We start from the raw sequence: 25,485 nt of genomic DNA on the forward strand, positions 1-25,485 counted from the left end.
AGCTAAGTAAGAGGAAGTGCCACTTTCTTACAGGTTCTAAAAGAACCTAGAAACCCAGACAAAAATTATCTAAAGATGATCTCTGGAAAACGGAGAATAATTCAACCTTGAAACCTACAGCAATTCCCGAAATCAAGACCCCAGCTTAAATGTGTGCTAGAAGAGTCAATTTTTAAAATAAGACATTTGCAGAGGGAAAAGCTTGTCATTGTAATTGAATTTATCCTGTTCTTCGTCCTCAAAAAGGATGCTGATATTAGTATCTCTGCTATATTCACCTAATAAGACTGCACTTCGCTTTGTAACCATGGTTACTGCTTGCATCACAGTGAATAGCTCTTTCTGAGGCAAGCTGATCACAGCCCATAATAGTTTGTGTGCTCCAGCTGTTTCCTGGGGTTGATAGGAATGGGTCTCAGAAAACAGAACCATTGCAGAAAATTACACTTCAGAATTCTGACTTGTTGCCCTTCATTGAAAAACATCAGGCATTTCATTTTCTGACTTGAAACAGTAAAAGACAGAGTCATCAGTGTCCACACTTCTTATTATCAGACAAGAGCAGCATCTGTGTCTGGAAGTAAGGAAACCTGAGAGTAGAGAGAACAAGAAGCAGAGAGAGGAATGGCAAGAAAATGTGCCATCTGGAGTCTACACACCCGAGTTCAAACCCTGCTCCCCCCAACTAACTGAGTGACCTCAAATAATCCCTATCAGATAGGCAAGATTACAGTAGAACAGTATTTGATTCTCAAGGCTTAAAACACCAGTCATTTATTTCTTACTCATGGTAATAACTATTGTGGATTGGCTGGGGTTGGTCCTCCATGCCAGGACCCAGATGCATGGAGCAGCCATTCTCTTGAAGCTTTCCTGGGAAATGGCCTCCATCACTCCTGCTCACAATCCCTTGGCCAAAGCAAGTCATGAGCTCACATCTAACTTCAAGTGGGTTGAAGAAGTGGGGTCCTCATACATGCCCAGAAAGAGACAGATCTGGAATACTGATGAATATCCCTAATGACTACTATTAATACTTAACTTCACTGAGCCTCCGTTCCCTCATCTGTCATACGGAGTGAGTGATGCTTACTTCAGAGAAATGTTTTGTGGGGACTGGTTTAATCAATGATAGCTGGAGTAGTCATACTTTCCCTAGTTGTGACATCTCAGTCATGGATAGAATGATCCAGTTAGCAAGAAATGGAGGCCCTGACCAAAGAATCTAATTCTCAAATTCTACTACTATCAGCAGCCATAGAAAAGCAGCAGAGCTTCCCTCAGGCCACTGAGTCCAGTCAGTTTTTTGGGTGATGTGAAGACTACAATCTGATCAATTTATAAAAATCATTCCTGCTCTAGATTTACATGTTACCTCATCTTTTCTCTCCCTTTCAGGTTAAGTGTCCATTTAATCAACAAATATTTATGAAGTATCTGTGTGTCCAGCCCTATGTTAGAACTTAGGTGAGGAATAAATCAGTTTCTTCCAAGAAAAGCCCCAATCTATGCAAGAGGAATCACAATTTGTAACCCACTAACAGCTCCCCATACCACCATCACCACCACCAGAAAAAAAATAATAATTCACACAAATAAAGAAATCTAGATGAATTTGAGAAATCTGTCATCACCCCTCCAAACTCTGTTTTGTCCAATAGTCAAAAACAAAAATGGCACTACCTTATTGTTTGGAATGTTTGTCTCAGGCTAATGGATACTACACATTCTGGTTAAGTGGATACTACATATTCTATCTCCTCTCTTACTTGTTTTCCAATTTACTAAGCTCTTAAAGATGATCAGAACACATTCTATCCATACCAACTGCATGGGAACAAAAGAGATACAAGCATGACTGACACTGCATGGTTAGCAAATAATTTAGCCACAGCAAAAAACACGTGGATGAATCTGTCAAGTCCAACATTTACTGAACATCTACTAAATGTGGCATTATGCTTGGCACTGGGAATACAAAAATGAATGGGTTGTGCTCAAGCTCCTTAGATACTTTGCCAACAAAGAAGGAAACATATTTGTACTATTGTATCATAAGTCAATGAGGGAAGGGGGTTGGGGTTATGAAAGCATAAATAAGGGAGAGGCACTATAGTGGAACGGGAGGAGGAGGAGATAATGAGCAATACAAAAAAAGTCTCCTGGGGGACATGAGAAATTTAAGAATATGTTAAATTTAGTCACATCAAGTGGGGGCAATTGGAATAGCATGAACAAGTGATAGAGAGACTGAAAGGCATGGAATCTAAGTATATAAAAATCTAAATTACAAGAGCTTGTAGTACAGGAGTGGGAATGGCAAGAGATGATTAGGGGGTTAGACAGAGACCAAGTCAAAAAGCATTCCACAGGCTAGAGAACTCAGGCTTGAGATCTTATAAGTATTAGTCAGGCTAGGGAACATGAGCTTGAGTTTTAAAATGATAGGGAGTCATCACTAAAGGTTTTTGATAAGAGGGAGTGATGTGTTACATTTGTAGCTTAGGTTCTTCTTTAGGCAATTGTGAAAGATGGATTTTAAGAAGTCAGAGTGAAGCCTTGGAAAACAAGATGATATTCAAATGGTCCCACAAGAGATGATGATGAAGACCTGAATTAGGGCAGTTGTAATAGTCAGGGAAGGGTGGGAATAAATCAGAAGTAAAATGATAGAAGAGTATGGTTACTGAAGGTTATAGAAGGGGAAGGGGAAGAAGAAGTCTTCGATGATAGGGACTTTTTCGCCTGGCAAAGGGATAAATGAGGATCGACTGAGGTAGAGGATACATTAAGAGGAGTAGAACTCAGATCTGAATTACCAGGACAAGTCTAAACATAATAAACATTCAGCTTACCACAGAAATAAAAGCCTTGTTTCTGAAGATTTTGCCAGCAATTTCCTTCAAAGTAAAATTCTACTGTTTGCTGCCAAAAAGAAATTTCATTATTTACTTTGAAATTGATATCCGTAGCTAGAATATTGCATTTGCTTTTCCTTCTGTCTCTCTCACTCATATGTACAAAGACAGACTAATTCAAGTATTTAGAGCTTGCGTTGTCTCCAATCATTAAATCCAGACATTGTTTGGTCTAATAAGAGTGCTTTACTGTATATTTGCATGAAAGACTGTCCATCAGTTTCAAATTAATGTAGTCTACTTCAGAAGTCTCCTGTAAAACCACAGTCTCACCAGTTCTTCAGTAGACCTTGAACTGGTAACCCTCCCTCATTATGAGAAAAGCCCTCAACCTCCATTGTAAGAATATGCAGGAAGAGATTTTCTGCACGGTGGCCTTCCATAACTTCACACTGCTCTCAGCCTTGCCAAGAAGGGCAAACTCCAAAGTCAAGTTATAATTCCTGTTGTCACTGGGTGATAGTCATTAGTGCTGTATACAAAATATTTCTGAATCACCTTCTGGGTACACGGTAGCATAATTATTCTTTGAAGTTAGATATGGACACACGATATGATTTGGCTGCATCCCCACCCAAATCTCAGCTTGAATTGTATCTTCCAGAATTCCCATGTGTTGTGGGAGGTAGACAAGGAGAGGCAATTGAATCATTGGGGCTGGTCTTTCCTGTGCTATGCTTGTGATAGTGAACAAGTCTCACAAAATCTGATGGGTTTATCAGGGGTTTCCAATTTGCTTCTTCCTCATTATCTCTTGCCACCATATAAGAAGTGCCTTTCACCTCCCACTATGATTCTGAAGCCTCTCCAGCCACGTGAAAGTGTAAGTCTATTAAACCTCTTCTTCTTCCCAGTCTAGGGTATGTCATTACCAGCAGCATGAAAATTGACTAATACAACACATGACTCACTATGTCAAATGAAATACACGAACATGATGTATTATTTCTGGGCACAACTTTAAGAGGCAGCTTGTGAGTCACAATGACCCTTGCCTACTGCTACAGTGACTTTGGAAGCACTGATGAGAGAAGGCTTCTATTAGCCTGATCCTAACTAACGATGATGAGCAGAGACCCCTGAAGATCCACATTACACATATAGTAGCATGAGTAAGAAAGAAACTTCTGTGTTCTTAGGCAATACAGACGTTTGGGGTTAGCTGACACTACAGCAAAATCTAACCCATTCTTTATGACTACTAACTCTCATGAAAGCAGCAAAGACAGAAAGTCAGGAAGCCCTGCTCTTCCTCTCACCCCCAAAAAACCATTCCTACTCCACTATCCCTCATCAATGTTCTCTGGGAACACTGAGGGAATCGCAATCACAAACACATAGTAGATATCATTTCTCAGTGACTCTTAACCTTCCCTTTCAATACTTTCAATTATTACTACTATACTTTAATTTCTCATTTGGAGCATCTAGTTCAATTGTTCATTCGTTCATTCAGCATATATTGATTTACTGCTATATATAAGGCATTCTACCGGACACAAAAAAAGTAGCAGTTATGAAACGTTTTGGTCTCAGATCACCTTTACACACTTAAATATTAAGAAGGTCTGTTTATTCAGGTCATATCTATCAGTATGTATTACAACTAAAAAGCTTTTAATATTTATTAATTCACTTTAACAACAAACCACTGTGTGTTAACCTAAGTCATATATCTTATGAAAAACAACTATACCTTCAGAAACAAAAAATTTAATAAAAAGAAAGTCACTGTTGCACATTTTTAAATATATGACTAAATGAGGCTAGGGGAGGTCATTTACACCTGTAATCCCAGCAATTTGGGAGGCTAAGGCAGGTGGATAATTTGAGGCCAGGAGTTCGAGACCAGCCCTGGAAACATGGCAAAACCCCGTCTCTATTAAAAACACAAAGATTAGCCAGGCATGGTGGTACACATCTGTAGTCCCAGCTACTCAAGAGACCTTGAAGCAGGAGAATTGCTTGAACTTGGGAGGTTGAGGTTGCAGTGAGCCAAGATTGCACCACTGCACTCCAGCCTGGGCAACAGAGTGAGTGGGACATCATCTCAAAAATAAATAAATAAAATGAATCCAAATATACATATATATTAAACATATATTTTTTAAACATATATATATATATGACTAAATGAAATACAATTGGATTCGCCTGTCTGCTTCTGTGTTCAACCTGTTAAAATATATTGTTTTTGTTGAATTACATAACGAAAATCCTAGGACTTCTCATCTCTTTGAAAGGGTCTCAGGCATACTTAAGGCTCTTTAGTTCCCACTTTGAGAACCAGGACTATAGCATAAGGGTAATGTAGTCTGCCGCAACTGCATGACTCTGCCATTGCAGCATGAAAGTAGCTACAGACAATATAAACTAATGAGCATCGCTTTATTCCAACAAAACTTTATTTACAAAACAAGGCGGCAAGCTGGACTTTGTACACAGCACACAGTTTGTCAATCCCTGCAATAGAAGATACCTAAGTGAATCAGACATATTCCTACCCTTAAGGAATTAATAGCTAGTAAAGGCAATGAGACATGTACTCACATTATAGTGCAAAGTAGAATGAGATAAATGTCATGCGAGGAGTCTCAGAAGAGGTTCAGAGTTCAAGGTCAGTAGCGAGTACCTCAAGTTAAGAAGCCTTCAAGGAGAATGTGGGCCATGAAGGATGGTCAAAATTTTAACAGAAAGTTTCAGGAGGAAGGAGAATATTCAAAGTGGAAAAATCATTCTGGATAAAGGCACTAAGTGCCCAGCAAATTCAAGTAATGGGAAGTCACTGCTGAAATGTAGTCTAGATAAAGAGAAATACAGATGTGTTAAATGCTACTTAATCAACTTTAGTTCACCATGGGATGGAACTTGAATGCCAGACTCAAGGGTATGGATGCTTCCTCAGACGCACTCAGGTGCCATCGAACACTACCACATGAGGAGGTAACTTATCAGCCAGATGTGATAAGATCAACTGGAACACAAAGTGTGAAATAAATTTGCATGCAGCCAACTGTAACACTGACCTCACATAACAAGATACTGGATCAAATTAAGCAAAAGAAAATAAGGACATGAACAAAAGCAATGGCAGTCAGACTAGAAAGGACACTGAGGCAAGCAACAATACAGAGGTAATATATAACAGGCTTAGTGGTTCACTGGAGGTAGAAGGGAAGGAAGACTGCATAATCAAAGTCAACGCCAAGGTTCCACGTCCAAAAGAAGAGAGGAAATGGTAAAGATCAGGGAAGTTTGGAACAGAGACAGCTTTGGTGATGAGCAGGAGAGTTTGATTACAAATATATCACACATATCACCATTTTCTCAAGCACAGGTCTGAATCCTCAAAAATCCCAAAACCGTATTAGAAAAGAAAAAACCTGTTTCATAATTTTAGCAGACTGCCAACGTTTTTCCAAATCTGTGCCTCAAAATCTCCTCCAAGTCCCCAGTACTCTGAAATACAACAGAATTTCTACATTTTTATTGTCTCATCTTGATTTTCTCTATTTATAGGAGTCTAAAGTCAACATATATTTTAGACCATTGTAAATGTAATAGTAGATATCAAGGAAATAATTCATGAAATATCTTTCAGAAATTCAGAATAAACAGTAACTAATTCCTTTATTAAAATGTGGTTAGAACTTCCTATACCTTAAGAATGTTGTAGCTCATTCTTGCATACCATATACATTTTCTGAATGTCTTATGTTACCTAAAAAGTCTGAAGATAGATGTCAGGTTTCTGAAAGATTTTATTTCTTATAATCTTTTGAAAATTATGACTATAAAAAGCTATAGTGGGCCAGTCGCTATGGCTCATGCCTGTAATCCCAGCACTTTGAGAGGCTAAGATGGGCAGATCACCTGAGGTCAGGACTTCGAGACCAGCCTGGGCAACACGGTGAAACCCTGTCTCTACTAAAAATACAAAAAATTAGCTGGGCATGTGCGCCTGTAGTCCCAGCTACTCGGGAGGCTGAGGCAGCATAATTGCTTGAACCTGGGAGGCAGAGGTTGCAGTGAGCCGAGATCACTCCACTGCACTTCAGCCTGGGTGACAAAGTGAGACTCAGTTTCAAAAGATAATAATAATATTTTTTTAAAAAATAGAAAGCTACAGGGAAGGAATTTTTTAAGTTGTACTTGGAATTGCTTTAGATTTTAAAGGCCAAAAATATATGTGGAAATGGTATAACGAGTGACCCAAATAATATTCTCTCTCAAAAACAAGTCTGCATCTCAAAAAAACAGAGGGATGGAAAATGAGATGCTTGGAATCAAGATGAGAATGGTCAAAATTCACTGGGCAATAAAAATAGCTGTGATGTGGTGGTTGTTCTCCACCTCAAAAGAAGGTTTAGGAGAATAAAACATGAGCTAAGCATGCCCTAACAAAGCAGAAATCTAGAAGCATCCTGGCCTATAATAGGTACCCTAAAAATCTGTTAGTGAAATATATCTTCAAAGATGGTCACAACATGTATAATGGGAGCAGAAATCTTAACTGACATGCTTCTGTAAATCCAGGACCTGGGTGTATGAATGGTTTCCTATCATCTTCCTGGCAGCTAGCTCCCGAGGCATCCTGGATTCCATTCAGTCAGTTATCAAGTCCAGACGACACCATTCCTATAACATTTCTAGCATTATCACCTCCTTTCCACTTCCACAGTCACAATCCTAGTTTAAATTCTTTTTGCAGCACTGTCTTTGGTCTACTGAAATCATGTCCTGTCTCTCATTAAAAGAATGACTGGCAGGTTAATTTCCCTAATATAAAGTTCTAATCATGCTATCTCCATACTAAAAACTTTCACAGACCTTCCACAAAATGGCCCAATTATTTTGCCACCCTAGCTCCACACATCTTGTTCTTATGCCCTCCCTGCTAATTTAATGTATCAACTCACTCTGCCTCATACAAACTCTTATTTATACATTCTCAACAACATAGTTGCCTTGATTCTTTTCTCTCGCCTAGCATGACCTTTCAATGTCTCAGCCTGCTCTTACTACAATCTTTATGGAAATAATTTTTGGAATTTTTCCACAAAATTTATGGAAATACCCATCCTTTAGGGTCCATTGAAAAGTCTGCATCTCCAACCAACAGAATGGGAAAAAATTTTGCAATCTACCCATCTGACAAAGGGCTAATATCCAGAATCTACAAAAAACTTAAACAAATATACAAGAAAAAAATAACATCAAAAAGTGGGCAAAAGATATGAACAGACACTTTTCAAAAGAAGACGTTTCTGCAGCCTACAAACATATGAAAAAAGTTCATCATCACTTATCATTAGAGAAATGCAAATCAAAACCACAATGAGATCAAAACCATCTCATACCAGTTAGAATAGCGATCATTAAAAAAATCAGCAGACAACAGATACCAGAGAGATGTGGAGAAATAGGAACACTTTTACACTGTTGGTGGGAATGTAAATTAGTTCAACCATTGTGGAAGACAGTGTGGCAATTCCTCAAGGATCTAGAAATAGAAACACCATTTGACCTAGCAATCCCATAATTGAGTATACACCCAAAGGATTATAAATCATTCTACTCTAAAGACACATGCACACATATGTTAATTGCAGCACTGTTCACAATAGCAAAGACTTGGAACCAACCCAAATGCCCATCAATGATAGCCTGGATAAAGAAAATGTGGCACATATACACCATGGAATACTATGCAGCCACTAAAAAAAAAGATGAGTTCATGTCCTTTGCAGGGACATGGATGAAGCTGGAAACCATCATTTGTAGCAAACTGATACAAGAACAGGAAACCAAACACCACATGATTTCACTCATAAGTAGTGTTGAACAATGAGACCACATGGATACAGGGAGGAGAACATCATACACTGGGGCCTGTCAGGGGGTGGGGGGCTAGGGGAAAAATAGCAGGGGATGGGGGGATTGGGGAGGGATAGCACTAGGAGAAATAGCTAATGTAGATGATGGGGTGATGGGTACAGCAAGCCACCATGGCATGTGTATACCTATGTAACAAACCTGCGCATTCTGCATGTGTACCCCAGAACTTAAAGTATAATAAATAAATTTTTTAACAAAGAAAAGTCTGCCTCTCCCATGAATTATTTTCCCAATTCTCTATTTATACTCCACCATTCATTCTTCTAATTAGTATTTGCAGGGAGTAGAACACATGCCACTGTTTTACATGCTGTAGACAAACCAGTCTGTCCCCTACCCTCCTGGTGGCACTTACCGTAGCTTCTCTGAAATGATTGTTATCTGCAAGTTTCCCTCATCTCCTTGCCTCTTATTGGACCATATAACTAGAGAGTAGAAGCTTGGTGAACAGCTGCTGAATTGAACTTGCTAAAGTGAACTCTTTGGGTTCACTACCTTCCTAAAGAAGTAAAACATTATGAAGACCCTAGAGCCAGAGAAAAATTATATAATTTTTATTTAGTCAGTAAACTCACTGAAAGTTAAAAGATTTTGAATTGCTTAATTCCAGAAATGCTCAAAGAAAAATTTTTTAAGTTTTTTCTAAAAGCAAAAAAAAGTCCCAATTACAATTCAGTTCTTTAAATTCTAATGTTAACTTTGTAGCCTGAGGGTAGAATGAAACAAAAATCTATAGGTATACCACTGTGGTTTCATTAAATAATTTTTTAAAAAAGCAAACAGTATTACTACTAACAATCCTTGGGATAATCACAACATTAAATACTGGGTAAGTACCTGCAAAGCAAAACACTGAACTGGACCAGGTCCTTGCCCAATAGATTGACCAACTGACAGATAGAACACAAAGCAAGGTGAAGACAGATGCCAGGAATGTGCATCAGATGACAGAAAAAACTCTGAACCTCCTTTTCTTCTTTGAAGTTCAGATCTCACAGTCTGAAGCAGCTGATTTCGACTCCCAGTAAATGCAAAAGGACACAGGTGTTTTCTAAGGGCTCAGATGATGCTGGCTGCTAGATGTCAAACTGAATTCACAGATAAGCACTCAGAGTGAAAAGCCATTCTGGATCTAACAAGATAGGGTATGTTCTTATGCTCTAATAATGGCAAAGCATTTAGCTGGGTATTAACTTGTCCTGAAAAGTATCTTCTCTTTTGATTTCCCTGGCCCAGGCTGGTTTCAGACCTGCCGGTGAGATCTGTAAGAGGAAATTATTTTTGATTTTGTTCCAAATTCTAATTCAATACCTTGGCAGCATTTGAAATGGATAAGAGCTCTAAGCTCACATCTGCCTCAGGTGACAAGGAAGATAAGAAGCACACAATGTAAAAATGAGAGCTTACTCCCTAAAAGCAACTTTAAAGGAATTTTTTTAAAGGTAGTTACTTCTAGTTACATTAGGCCTGAAAATATCTTGCTAAAATATTTAAAGATAAACATTTAAAAAACTTGTTACAAATTTGTTTTTAGCTCATATTCTGGCAGTTTTTAAAGTCCAGATTAACTTTAGAAAAAAATTAATAATAAAATTTATCAGACCAGGACATGCAGAAATATGAGGAAACAGTTTTTACAAGTAAACAATATTCACTTCTGGTTAATGGTTTCTGGTGACCAAGATGGGCCCTAGTCAAAATAAGGCTATTGGTTGCTTTTATTTATTTTTATTTTTTTGCATATATTAGTTTAGTTTATTGCATATGTTAATTAGTTTAATTTCTTTAGATATTACATAAGTATACACTTTTTGAAACATCATATAAATAAAATTATATAAAAATATATGTAATTCTTGTCAATTTTAGAAATTTTTTTAAAAGAAGAAATTAAGACAGGTAAACACAACTAAAGGTGTTTATTGCTAGTAGCCTGCTCTGTAACAAAAGCTAGAAGTAGTCCTACAGATTGAAATGAAAGGTCACTAGAGTAACTCATGTCATAAAGAAATAAAGATCTGATAAAGATAAATACATATATAAATAAAGCTAATATTATTGTATTTTTGGTTTGTAATTCCTCTTTTTCTTCCAATAGGGTTTTGAAGACTTTAACACTCCAATAATGGACAGAACATCTAGACAAATGATCAAGAAAGAAATAGAGGACTTAAGAGATTATAAACTAACTAGGTCGAACACATATGCAGAACTAGAACTCTCTACCCAACAACTGTTGGTTGCTTTTAATGAAATGAAAGAGTATCAAGGGTCAACAAACATATACTGTACAACACCCTTGTTTCAAGTACCTGCACCGGAGGAGACACGAAAGCATGAGATACAGCCCCTAAAGAAGACTTTTTTTAATGTAGATAGTTGAAATGAAAAAATAAAGACAATGAAACATCCGAGCACAACATAAAACAATAGATGGCACATCTTCTTCCATTGTGAGGCACAGAAAAGAGGAGTTATGAAATTTTTAAAACTTGAAAAGATCTTCTGTGTTTAAAGAAGTATTTTACAAAGGAGATGGAACTTCATTCAGTTCCTACTGAACAGTTTTGGATAGGCATACTTGAAAAGGCATTCCTGGACCAGTTGTGGTGGTTCATGCCTGTAATCTGAGCATTTTGGGAAGCCAAGGTGGGCGGATCACCTGAGGTCAGTAGTTTGAAACCAGCCTGGCCAACATGGCAAAACCCTATCTCTTCTAAAAATATAAAAATTAGCTGGGCATGGTGGTGGGTGCCTGTAACCCCAGCTTCTCAGAAGGCTGAGGCAGGAGAAGTGCTTGAACCTGGGAGGCTGAGGTTGTAGTTAGCAGAGATCGCACCACTGCACTCCAGCCTGGGTGACAGAGCAAGACTCCATCAGAGAGAAAGAGAGAGAGAGAATTCCTGAAAGGACAGGAGGAAGGATTTTCCACGATATAGGACAAAAGAAAAGAGACAAGCTGATCAGAGTTTATACTGAGAAGAGACAAAAGTGAGGTTGAATAGGTAGGTAGAACCAGCAATATTTAACACTACCTTGCACACCTTAATTATTCAATAGGTGTCTATTTTATTTACTGAATGGATACAGTAAGTAATATAAGCCCTGGGGAAGGTGATTATACACCAAACTTTTAGGGAGAGAATATATTACATAAGAGACAATGAGAAGAATCCTCTCTCATTACTAAAATGTGTTTCTTAGAAGGATTGGTCTAGGATGTGGTCTCAGGTTGATTTCCAAATAGTTGCCATATTTCCATATCATCTGCAAACTGAACACTTTGGTCAATTTCCTTGATACTTAATCTACAAAAATACTTCAATGTCTGGATGTCTGACAAGGAATAAATAAAACTTAAAAAAATAAAAACAGCTACAATTTCTTGAGCAATTCCTATAAATAAGCACTTTGCTAACAGCAGTAATACTGGATTAACTAAGTGTTGAGCACTAAGCTAGATACTTTACATATTTCTAATTTAATTCTCACAACAATCCTATGTTGGTAAGATTAATTCAGTTTTACAGTTGAAACACCGAGGTTTACAGTAAAAGAATAATTTGCCCCAAGTCAGGAAGCCAGGTGTGGCAGATCCAGGATTCAGACTCACTCCTGCCTGACTTCCTAAAAGGCCCAAACTTCTTAACTGAAATTTTTTTTCCCCAAGAGTCATCATTAAGTAATAAAAGAATTTATTTGTAGAAATGCTTGATTCTTGCAGAGAAAGTCATGTGAGTGTTAGAGTGTCATTGTGGGATCAGCAGATCTGCTGGGCAATCTGACCATGTACATTTTCTATACTTTAACTTCAATAAGGCATCATCCATAATATTATCACTGAAACTACCATATGATGAAGCTCAAGTCCTGCCCTACACACTTATGACCTGCGTGATTTGGGGAAGTTACTTAACCTTTCTAAGTCCAATTTCTTTATCTGTCAAATGTGGGTAATAACAATAGCCACTTCACAAGATTCTTCAGAAAATTAGATAACATCACATGAAGTATTTAGCTCAGTGATTATACTTGATAAGTAGTAAATTAACATACGTAACTTTTATTATTCAAGGAAAATGATTAGGTTTCTACTTTATGGATGTATCAAGCTCATACTTTTCCTTTAAGATTTAGCCCCAAAAACACCTTCTCTAAAAGCCTTTTCTATTATTGCCACTCCCAGGCCAAGTGTATGTTCCCACAATTGTGTGTGTGTATGTGTGTGTGTGTGTGTGTGTGTGTGTGTGTGTGTGTGGTGTATTTTCATCCATTTTACTTATCATTTTATAAAACTGTTATCTATTTATGTCCTGTCTCCTTCATTAAAAAGGAAACCCCCCCCCGAGGGTAGAGACTCACCTTATTCATCTCTTAATACTCTACTTTAAAAACAGTATCACATATTATCAATTTAGAAATCCTTGGGAAAGTGCATGTAGCTTCATGTGCATGTTCTCTTTTGGTTTTAGGTACATAAGCCTTGTCTTTTTACCAAGCTCTAACTTTTTAAAAAGGAAAGATTCTACCTTACCCTTCTTTCTTGTCCATAGCACATTCTGTCTTTCTGGCATGTAACAGGTATTTGAGGTATTTAAAATTGTTAACTTAGTAAGCTCTTCCTCTTAGCACTTTAATGCTTTCTAACCACCTTCAGAGGCCTCATCTCCAGTGACCCTCCTCCCAGTCCTCTGAAGTAAGGTTGAGCATCACATCACCATGAGGAAACTGAGATTCAGAGAAGTGTCCCATGGAGGGAGGGCTGCCAGTGCCAGCCTCACCCCTTAGTCTCACAATCTTCCCACTGCCTTGCAAGGTCCCCAAGTTGGATTCAGGACAGATCACCTAGGAAGTTCTTTATGACTGCCCTCTTTGATAGTAGAAGAAATAAACCAGCAATTATGACTTTAGGAATCTTTACATCTTACACTTCCAGGCATTCTTGAGGTTGCCCTCCACTCAGTAACCACGAACCCAATCTTCCTGCCCTCCCTCTCCCCACCACCGCCACCTTCCTTGCCCTTTCCCCAGCCATTGACTTACTTAGCCATCCCACGCTGGGAGTGCGTCGCACTCGGGGGTCATCATCCAAGGTGCGGGTTGCTAGGCAGGGCACTGAGTTCTCAAGCGGGCTGCGGGCTTTAGAGTCAGAAGCAGAAGACAGGAGGAGGAGGAGGAGGAGAACACATGAGCAGCCACAGCAAGGATGAGGATGGAAGCATTAATTAAGAAGAAAAAAATACTAAAGCAAATCACACAAGCGGGTTAAAGGAGAACAATGACATATTACAATGACACACAACCCCTCCCATGACCCTGCACCCTTAGATGAAACAAATCCCAACAAAGAATGAAAAAGTCTAAAAAGTTACATTCAATCATTGTAGCTCCCCAAAAACCAACAGATGATCCACGTTGCAGTTCTAATAGACAAAATGTAAATCATATTCAGAAGAAGAAAGAGTTACATAATAAACACTAATCTCAAGATGTAAGATCAAGATTGTTAATAATTCTGCACCACATAAGCACACACAGAGGGAAGTTACACACAGCTTTCTAAAGCACAGGGGGCAGGGTGTCCTGTTAGTAAGCGGCTTTCTTATTATCTACTCAACAGACCCGTCTGTGGATCTTGTGCACAAATGCAGAAAGCAACATTTCATACTTTCATTTCTGAAATGTTTTCCTTGATGAATACAGAGCTGGATCTCGATTTCCTGTTTTTCAGCCCTTCAGAAACATGAGACTGGGGTACGGATAAATTAATACCTTAATATAAGCCAATCTAGGAATGCATGTTAGTCCTTCATTTCCTGGTGCCCTTTAATACTTTAATTTTAATATTTTAACCTTTGGTGCACCTGTGCCAAATCTTAGACCACAGCAAAGATGAAATAATGTTGCAGACTATATATACAGAATGGTTCCTCCAGATACATTTCATCGCCTGGGTGAAACAACACCATCCACTTCCTCCTGAAGATAGTTTCAATGGGGCTCCATGTCATTTATTTTACTATTCCTTTTAAATGCCATGCTCCAAGGCTAGTAAGGTATAGACAGCATAATCATCCTTTAAGGAACCACAATGAGGTCGGAAATATCTAGCCATCAGACTACATGCAATTTGACTTAAGAATGCCTTTTTCCCTTAAAAATCATTAAATGATCAAGGCAGTATACAAAGCATATTCAACCAACAGCAAACATTAGATAATCTATTCACATAAGTATGCAAACAACAGGGGAGACAAATGGTCTTTTCAAGGCTACTGATGCCTTGGGAGGTCAAGGTTTAAAGTGAACCATTTACAAATTTATATAAGTTTATAGCCAAATTTGGGAATTCTGCACATTATAAAATCCAGAAACATTTTTGTCAATTTATCTGTCTGTGTTTAAAAGCTGTAAATAAAGCCAGGACTTGTGAGCGGGCCATCTGTGCCAGCACCTGTTTGAGGCAAATCTGATGTCTTCTCTTTGCAATCTGAATTTTTAATTGTTTCCCATAATTGAAGTTCTTTGCAAGTTTTTATTACACTAAGAAAAATGGAAAAGGGAAATGAACGGGTTGAGATTATTCCAAAATTGCTTTCGTTAAGAGGGAGACATTTAGAAGTGTACATTATTATACTGACCAAGCTTCACCTCCTATTTCCTTTGACAACTAAGTGATCTGCTTAAAGACCCAATATTCCTGCAACAGCTAAATAAAATGAATGAGGCTAAACAACTGGCAAACATTTATCCAGGCTCAAGCAAGGACCCATTGAAATGACAGATCAGTGAAAACTGACAAAGGCTGATAATGCAAAGGAAACTTCTGCAAAAGAAGACATGCCCTTTAGCTTCTAATTTTTTAGAATGAGAATTCACATTCCTTTGGCTTCTCATCAGTATGTAGGTACCCAAATTTTATCACTGATACCATGGCTTGCTTCTAACATGAGTACAGAGTCAGCAGCTTCGTCTAAACTCCAATGCTGATAACTAATGTTCCCCAGCAGCTTCTCTCCTCTACTCCCGTCAGTGTCCTGTTGGGAAATAAAGCTGGAAATTTCTTTTTGCATATACAGCCTCCATTGAGGCTGAGCCTCACCATCAAGGGGACAGTGGAATGGAGCCTGGCACTTGCCAGCAAAGAACCTGGCTCCAAAGACAGGCATGAAAATGGAACTGCCCAGAGAGACTCAGCACCTGTGTTTTAGCAAGGTCTGACTGGAGCCATCTGGCAGCTTACCCTTATGAAAGCTGGGACTCGCACAGCATCCATTACTTATGTTGACAAATGTCTACATTTTGAATTGTTGGACCCTCTACGTACTTCTGTGCAGGAGGAGATACAAACTCTGTAACCCTTTCATGTTGCTTTTTTCTCTTCACAAATTAACTTCAAATATCAAATTTTGAGAAGTCGTTCCCAAAGCTAGAACAGAACTTTTGTAATTATGCCATGGTAATGATATATTATGTATGCCTTGTCTACATACTGCCTTTATTGTACCTCTTTTACACTTGAGCTACAAAATAAACAGCTTAGACTTGCTATTATCTTATATATTCCCTTTTAAATCACTTTTGCCTGACTTCAGGTATAAACAAGGTAGAAATTGTTTATATTAACACAACCTGATGAGGAAAGATATAGCTCCAAAGGCTTTTGAGTGATGGTATTCAACAAAGGCTTTTGAGTGATGGTATTCAATATCTAGACTACAGAAAAAGATGTTGGAACATCTTTTTACATGAGGTATGTTCCCCTTGAGAATCAACCTGTCCAAAACCATCAATCCTAAATCTGTTCAAGTGAGGAGAGTGTCTCTACTTGAATCAAGCAAATAAATACCCTCCCACCAAAAAAAAAAAAAAAGAAAATGAAAAAAAGTCTCCAGAAAAATGCTTTTTTTTGAACAATCCTATTAAGAAGAAAATAAATTTTATTCATGGTAAAGTTGTAAGACTCTTTTGGGATTGCAACATAATATGTTCAAATAGTCATTGAACACTTCCTATGCATTCTGCACTGCTATTCAGTCAAGAAATCTAACCCAAGAACATACCAGCATTTCACCTAAACACATGAAACATGTTGCCCAGGAATCTCCATTTGGAAAGCCAATAAAGACATTCAACTGTCTGCCATGTTTGGTGTGTTTTCCTGCAAAGATGCAGAATGGCCTCTAGAACCTTTCACCACCACATTATTACATGTAAGACCTGGACTGAGTGATGCATGGGAAATAAATTATGCTTGAGAAGCTCATCCTCTTGTAGTTGAATCAGCATATGGTTATTAAGCACAATGGGTTCCTCCATTTGCTATGCTTAGACAAGTTATTTATATTTCTGACTTTCAGGTTTTTCATCTGAAATGATATACACTAGAGCCACCATATAGAACAATGCCTGATGTATAACAAGTGCTGAAATAACATGAGGCTACTACTCATATCATTAATGGAATGACCTTTCCTTTTTCAACATCTTGAAGAGTGTTGAAAAACATTAAAGACAGAAATACTGGCCTACTTTAATTTCAAAGTGTGATTTTTAAGAAATTAGGTTCACAAACCTAGAAAGATTTGTCCTCTGTATTTCTATGGATACAGGAGTTGAGTGGAATGAGGCATGCTTAGTCATTCTTGGAAGACTTTAATTTATCCCCTCCTTTAAATGAGTCCACAGTGCTCGCATTTTATGCCTCTATCTTGCTTACCCTTCTCTCCTTACTTTTCTCTGTTTTTCCCTCTCCTATTTCTCTTTCACAAGGAGCAGGATGTAGTCCCAGATCCACATCAACACTTCTATTGCTCCCAGAGCATCATGGGACTTGGGAATACAAAAAGCTTTGCAAGAGTGGCTCTACTAAGGAAACCAAGCCCTGGAAGGAGATTTACTCAGGGTTGACAGCAGCAAATCAGTTCAGTGTCCTTGAAATACATTTTCTCCGGGAAAGGAAAATGAAGAAGAGAGTACTCACATGTGGTAGGATAAAGGCAAAGAGAGTCATTTCAGTTCCTATAATCTCTCAGAGACCCTAGCTGTGTAAAACAGACTGACAACTAGTAAAATTTAAAAATATGTTTATTACAGGGTAACATCTTGCTGTACACATATTATTTCTTGATAGCTAAAACTGTCATTTCTTAGACATAATGATCAATCTTTATACTCTAAATTTTAAAATACTAGAAAGCCCATGAGTGACAACTCATTATATATTATTTGGCATCTGCAAAGTCGATAATGAAAGTAGCACTATTTTAAAATAAAATTCCAAGAATATTTTCATATAAATGAAGTCATAGACAAAAAATGGAGAGACATAGAAAATAATAAAGTACAAAATAATGGTAGTGAATTGAAGTTCTGTCCTCAGTTTTAAAGCTGAAAGTCATTAAATTTTCCCCTTAAAATATTTCTGAATAATAGCTGTCCCTTACAGTGTGCTATGATCTGAATGTTTTTGTCTCTCCAGAATTCTTAGGTTGAAGCTAACCTCCAATGCAATAGTGTTAAAAGGTGAAGCCTTTGTAAACTGATTAGGTCAGGAGACCTCCACCCTCAGGAATGGGATTCATGCTCTCATGAAAGGCTTGAAGGAATCTGTTTGCCCTTCCACGTTGTAAGGACACATAGAAGGTACCATCTATGAGGAAAGGGCCCTCACCAGGCACCAAATCTGCTGGCACCTTGATCTTGGACTGGCCAGCCTCCAGAAATGTGAGCAGTAAATTTTTACTGTTTATAAATTACCCAATCTAAGGTATTTTGTAATAGCAGAATGAATACACTAAGGCACAACGGTATCTCACATTTTGCTTATTTAATAATTTTCACAAAAATGTCTCATTTATTCTTGGTTATATGCACAGAATAAGACATTTCTACCCTTATTTTACAGATATAAAAACTGAGGCTCAAGGAGATTATGTAAATTGCTCATAATCACAGTGCTACTAAACCTTAGCCCAAGAATTGAATGAAACCTCTGGAAATGATGGTGCATGTCTTCAAGAAGAAGATTATAAAGTTGGCCTTTAATGTCAAACAACTAAATTTCCACTTGTGTTATATCTCTTAAGCCCAATTCCTCATTGCTATAAAGAGTGGAACAGGTTAGCAAATACTGACAGGGAATGACCCTTGGAGAAAAATGTGGTTTTTAAAGATCTGAACATCATACATTTGGAAAATCAGTCTACGGAAAGAAAAGGAAAATAAGAAAATAAGAATGGTGCCTGATGGATCAATTAGAAATGCAATAATAACAACAGCCAAAATAGTTACTGTTATTAAGGAATGGGATTTCATTGAGGCACTTTGCTAGCAACTTTCCATAGACTGGTTCATTTATTCTTAGGTGGGAAAGAGCTCCATGGTTGTTTGGGTGCTGGTCAGGATATTCACCTGTGCTTTGAAAATGAATGAAAATGAGAATCCTGAACAAAACAGGTGAATGTATGCTGTTCCTTTTGGGAAAGGGTTAATTGTATGCAGAAAGGTATATTGGAAGAGGATTCTAATCTTAAGGAGATGTGGGCCTGAGAATTGCAAGATGTCAACTGACCTACCTGAGAACTAAAGAAGCATGATGGCCAGCTTCAGATACAGGTTAGGAAAATATCTGCCTTACGTATTGATTCAGAGACCATGTCTGAATTCAAGGGTTTGGGGCAGTTGTGGGAGATGGCCTGGAAAGAACAACAACCCAGCCTGAGACAAATGAGCAAGGTGGAATCCCAAGTGCAGGCAAAAAACAAAGAATTTCTAAAGGGAATGAGAAAGCTCCCAGATCTGGTGGTGGTTCCAGCCAGATCAAATACATGCCAGTGTCAAGGCAGCTGAATCTAATATGAAACCAAATAGTTTGAATGGGCCTAATCTCAAATCAGATCCAACACAACAAGAGCCCAACTAATATCACTTTTATTTCACTGGAGTCTAAAATTACTATTAACATAAAAATTGATTTCTTTCCATTGTTTGTTCTGCATTGCGAACAAACAGCAATAAACTATACTTTTAAAAATACCTAAAGATGAGTATGCTTATATCAAACCAGCAATGTGGGAGACAGCTAGGGAGTGGTATCCCACCTGGTAGATGACATTAAACAGAGGAGTCCAGGTTCAGGAAAGTAGTGGCAACCCATAATGGGAGCAAGTGGATTGAATTTCTCATATTTGAAGAAAATGGTGGTAAACTGAAGATAAGACCCAGAGGTTCCATCAGGAGCAGGTCCAGGGTGCCTACAAATATGGAGGAGGCCACAGGCATAGGGGAAGGTACGGGGGAAGCAGCAAGAGGCATAGGAGCCAGCATTCTCCTTGGAGCTGCCACTGTCTCCAACTCCTTATCTGCCTCATGCTAAAACGTTAACAAGTCTTGGATTTCCAGTGTGATTTAGGGCTCCCGTGACACCCATTTAGCGAAAGATAAAACCAATGAAGGGAACAAACCATTCTGTAAGAAGGCTATGATGAGAAAGGTCTTAGTCACCTCCCATTGCTAATGAAAGACTTGTTATCACTTACCAAAGGGCAGAGAGAATAAACCAGCACTATATCTGCAAGTTTCTTTTCAAATAGTAAGCTACAGAGTAAGCATCATTTCAGAAACCACTCCTACTCAATATAAGATTTTTCTTCTTCTCTAATTGTTCTTAAACATATTGTATATAATTTACTAACATTTGTGGAGTGGTGACTATGTGCCAGTTACCACTCTAAACATTTTATATTTTTTTATTTAATTTTCATTATCTCTCTTTTACAGACATCAGAACCAAGTACTAAATTACCTTTTCAATTTTTTACTGAAAAAATAAAAACTGTTCACTAATACAAAGCGAGGTCATAAAATTAGATTAAGGAAAAATAAAATTCATAGTCTAGATCCAATTAGATTACTAAAGCCAATTCTCAATAAAGGGCATCTATACTCCCAGACCTTGTAAGGCAAGGAACTGATGATCTTCATGGTAATCTAGGGGGAAAAAATGAAGAAGTCAGGAAAAAAATCAGGGACAGGTCGATGATGGCTTTATCCAAATTTCTACAAAGGTAAGAAAAGGTGAATACTCAAATTTAGGCTCCTCATTAGTTTTGGTCCTTAAATTCAGGTCCCAATCATCTTTTGCAAGCTTTCGGATAAAACAATAGATAGAAAAAGTATCCATTTAAATGATACATTTAAAAAAAATCAGATCCTCTTATAAACTATGACTTTTTAAAATGCAATTGTTAACCTTGTGATAAACATCTTACTAAATATTTATTGAATGAATACCAATTAAGAATAAACTTTACTTTCTAATAAAAAGCAAACTAAATTCATCTTTTTTTTTTTTTTTTTTGAGATGGAGTTTTGCTCTTGTTACCCAGGCTGGAGTACAATGGTGCGATCTCGGCTCACCGCAACCTCTGCCTCCTGGGTTCAGGCAATTCTCCTGCCTCAGCCTCCTGAGTAGCTGGGATTATAGGCACACGCCACTGTGCCCAGCTAATTTTTTGAATTTTTAGTAGAGATGGGGTTTCACCATGTTAACCAGGATGGTCTCGATCTCTTGACCTCATGATCCACCTGCCTCGGCCTCCCAAAGTGCTGGGATTACAGGCATGAGCCACCGCGCCCGGCATCATCTTTATTTTTAAAATACTACCAAGTAATGTTTCCAGGCTTAAACATTATTTTTTCATAATACGCTAAAATAATACAGAACTATTAGCTAAGTATCTCAGACCAAATTATTAGGTAGAATCATATGAAACTGCTGACACCTTAATTTAACCCCAAAAAATGGCAATTTCATATAATTCAACCTAAAACAATAGTGGGAAATAAAAAGTAGGTAAAGAAAAATCCAACACCAGAGTAACCTAAAACCTCATTAATTTCTTCATGTACCTCATTAAATGAGGCACTATAGAAATGCTTCAATTAGTATATTGAGAAATTATAGCACTTGCCTGAAATTTAGTATCTGATAGATATGCCCATAGACTTTACATATGTCTGAGACAAGTAGGAATTTCACAATAATTAGCATTTTGAAAGCTCACCTCATTATTCCCTGATTTATTACAGATAAAAAATGTTTTTTGCTCCTTTTTAAAACCATAAAATCATCTTGAACCCTAAGCCACACCAGGATGCTAAAAGATGAGAGTTAGTCTGTAGCTGGTAATAAAGACGGTAGTGTGCTGGTAATGGATGTTCCAGTAAATGTTTGCAAACCAGTTTCCAGGGAAAAAACTTACTTGTATATGAATATGTGTGTGTATGTGTATGTGGTGAATTTTACTGATAAAAAGGATATTGTGACAACCAAGTATAAAGGGGTTCCTGAAGAAACTCCGACTGGCCTATGTACTGGGAGGAGTGTACACCGGGGTGGAGCCTTGGGAAGTCTGCGCTATTTGCAGGGAAGAGAAGCCTGGCCCCTCCTCTTCCTGGGTGGTAACTGGCATTCAATCTATGAGGCAGGAAGCCTGTACTACCAGGACTCTTGCTCTCATGAAAGTCCTTGTTTCCCTATTTTTCCTTTTTGCCCAATAAATTCCATTTTTCTCACTCTTCAAATTGTCTGCAAGCCGAATTTTTCATGATCGTGTGCCAAGGACCTCATCTTTGGCTGAACTAAGGAAAAGTCCAACGACAATATGTAGCACACATTATATCAATAATAATAAAATATACAATACTCTATTGTAAATTGCAAATAGTTGATTATCATACAATACTTTAGTTGATCTTGGCCTAACTCTTCCATCAGCAGCTAACATGGTTGCAACTGGCAAATGAGTAAGTAGTATACTTCCAATATCCATCAGATATCCAACAAATACTTGTGACATTTGTTGATTAAAATTATGTATGTTAAACAGTAAGACAAAAGTGAAACAATGAAGGAATATGTCAGACTTCATCCATTTGTCAATGATTGGGTGACTCTTTTCCTAAATCAGATAATAATTTTTGATTACTGAAAAAAATGTTCTTCAATTTATTTCTGTTATTCATTTTGTCAGCGATAGGCACTTTACACTTTTAAATTTAATCTACATTATTAGCATTTTTCCCCATCACTTCTTTAAGCCTAGAGACAAATGACTAAAAAATAAAAATAAAAACCTCAAGCCCTGATTTGTAGCATTTGCTGGTTTCTATGGGGTAAATACCATCATAACAGCCCATTTCAAGCTACCAATATAGTCACTGAATGCAGAGCTGAAAAGAGATGCACAATGGCACACTATTTTATAGCATTTCTACCACCATACAGACACAATAGAAGAAATAACCAGCCGGGAGCGGTGGCTCATGCCTGCAATCCTAGCACTTTGGGAGGCCAAGGCGGGCAGATCACTAGGTCAGGAGATCGAGGCTATCCTAGCCAACATGTGAAACCCTGTCTCTACCAAAAATACTAAAAATTAGCTGGGTGTGGTGGCACGTGCCTATAATCCCAGCTACTTAGGAGGCTGAGGCAGGAGAATTGCTTGAACCAGGGAGTCGAGGTTACAGTGAGCCAAGATCTTGCCACTGCACTCCAGCCTGGTGACAGAGCAAGACTCCATCTCAAAAAATAATAATAATGGTAAAAACCTTAAGAGCACAGACTACAGTAAAACACAGTGAACAGGCAGAAAGCAATAAATTTTCAGTATTCATTATCTTTGCTTTAATATAATTAATTGTAAGTTTATATAATTTAATTTTTAATAGTAAAAATTAAACAACCAGCTTTCAAATCCCTGATAACTATATTTAACAACCAGCTCGCAAATCCCTGATAACAACTGGCTCTCCTTAATAGATTAGACCTGGCTCCAGTACACCATCGGGAAATAAAAAAATTCACAACTCTGAAGTTATCTATAAATTTCAGTTATTTATTACATTGTTGCTAGCTATAATTAAAGCTGGCAGTATCACTGAATCTATTTTGTAGCCTATGTAGAAGACAAAGGTATACAAATTTATCTAGGTTTCACATGGAGATATTAGAATCTAGCTCCAAATATAACAGATTTAAAGATTCAAGCAAAAATTTGCCATTTGATAATTTATAAGAATGTACCTTGAAGGCATACAAAATTCATTGCTAAAGGATCTCTCAAAGCCAAATCTTGCCTCTGGATATTTAAAAGAAGTTAGGTAGCATTAAGGCCAATAACAACATGTTTTAAAAGGTCTAATCACATTCCACGCCTCAGAGTGTAAGCTGATCAGCTGAAGAGCTGGAAAAGAACTGCCTGCCCTTCCTATTTGCTTTCTGCCCAGCATAGATAACATTTCACAAGTGAAAAGGTAGATGACAAAGGCATTTCAACTTTTCTCTGAAGTACAGAGATCTACAGATAGGATGAAAGATTGAATGGTGAGTGATATCAGCTCCTTAATTGTATTCCTCATCCAAATACTTTCTCCTAAAGCACAAGATTCAGGCCGCCAAGATCCATCTGTTCCTAATTTCGACTCCGCCTGCAGTTTCACGGAAATGAAGTTCACCATACTGGTAGAAAGCCTCCTGCATGCCATATTCATTCCTCTTCTTTTTGAAAACACATTGATATTTGAAAACAATGCACTCATTCACTTCTCTATACTTCCCCCAACCCCATGCTAAGCTAATTCAATCATCAAATATTGGGATTTTATTTTACATGAGAAAGTAAAATGAAAATTTATTTCTTATTAAGAAAAGAGTAACTTCAATTTTAATTGCCATAATTTCAAAAAATAAATTGTGAAATAAAATATTTGTGACATCAGATATAATAAACTACTCATCCTATAACTTTCTAACCATTAAGTCACCTCTCTCCCCCAAACCATAATTAAAACAAAAACAAAAAAAAAGCCAGGGGAGACACAAAAACCAAAATATTTCCCATCTGCAGAAATACTGTAAGTAACAGTAGAACCATCAAACTGCAGTGGAAATACTGCAGATTCCATTCTCTTTTGTAAATTTTTTTTATAAGAAGCATTTTATTTTAATTATTTCCCCATAACCAGTTGGGTCTAAAAACATAAAGCATAGAAAATCTGCTAGTAGCTTTCTTCCAGCCAACTGTTACCTTTATACTAAGAAGAGAAAACCCATTTCCAGAAATGGCATAGCTGAGTTGCAGTTCAGTTGATACAATTAGCTTATTCCATCTTTTTCCATGAAAATCAGTTTTACGTTATTCTGAAGATGCAGCTGAAGGCAATGAATTAGAATCTTCCTTATCTACTCATCTCTCTCTCTTTTTTTTTTGAGACAAAGTCTCGCTCTGTCACCCAGGCTGGAATACAGTGGCATAATCTCAGTTCACTGTAACCTCCATCTCCCAGGTTCAAGCGATTCTCCTGCCTCAGCCTCTCAAGTGGCTGGGACTACAGGTATGTGCCACCACACCTAGCTAATTTTTTGTATTTTTTTAGTAGAGATGAGAGTTCAATATTTTCATTAGCCAGGATGGTCTCAATCTCCTGACCTCATGCTCCACCTGCCTCAGCCTCCAAAAGTGCTGGGATTTTCAGGCATGAGCCACCATCACCATGCCTGGCCTCATCTCTCTTAATACTAAAAAAAAAGACTGGGGGTGGGATGGGAAGATAGACCTAACCCTATCAGCCCAATGCTTAGTAATTCTTTCCACCATACCTTCAT

At 37.7% G+C, this 25,485-nt stretch overlaps 1 protein-coding gene across 40 annotated transcripts in view; it reads right to left on the reverse strand.

The window, feature by feature from the left end:
- The window catches only part of SLC4A4 (solute carrier family 4 member 4), a 498,924-nt gene that overhangs the window by 193,404 nt on the left and 280,035 nt on the right, over positions 1 to 25,485 (reverse strand). For 14 of the 40 annotated variants that reach the window (XM_078367115.1, XM_054253296.2, XM_078367094.1 and 11 more), the window contains one exon: positions 13,860 to 13,955. The exons of the other annotated variants lie outside the window; for them this stretch is intronic. In XM_078367115.1, coding sequence (XP_078223241.1) covers positions 13,860 to 13,955 — 96 coding nt within the window. The remainder of the gene's footprint in view (positions 1 to 13,859; positions 13,956 to 25,485) is intronic. 40 annotated transcript variants of the gene reach the window in all.

This window comes from Callithrix jacchus, chromosome 3 (assembly GCF_049354715.1).
Source record: "Callithrix jacchus isolate 240 chromosome 3, calJac240_pri, whole genome shotgun sequence".
Taxonomy (NCBI): domain Eukaryota; kingdom Metazoa; phylum Chordata; class Mammalia; order Primates; family Cebidae; genus Callithrix; species Callithrix jacchus.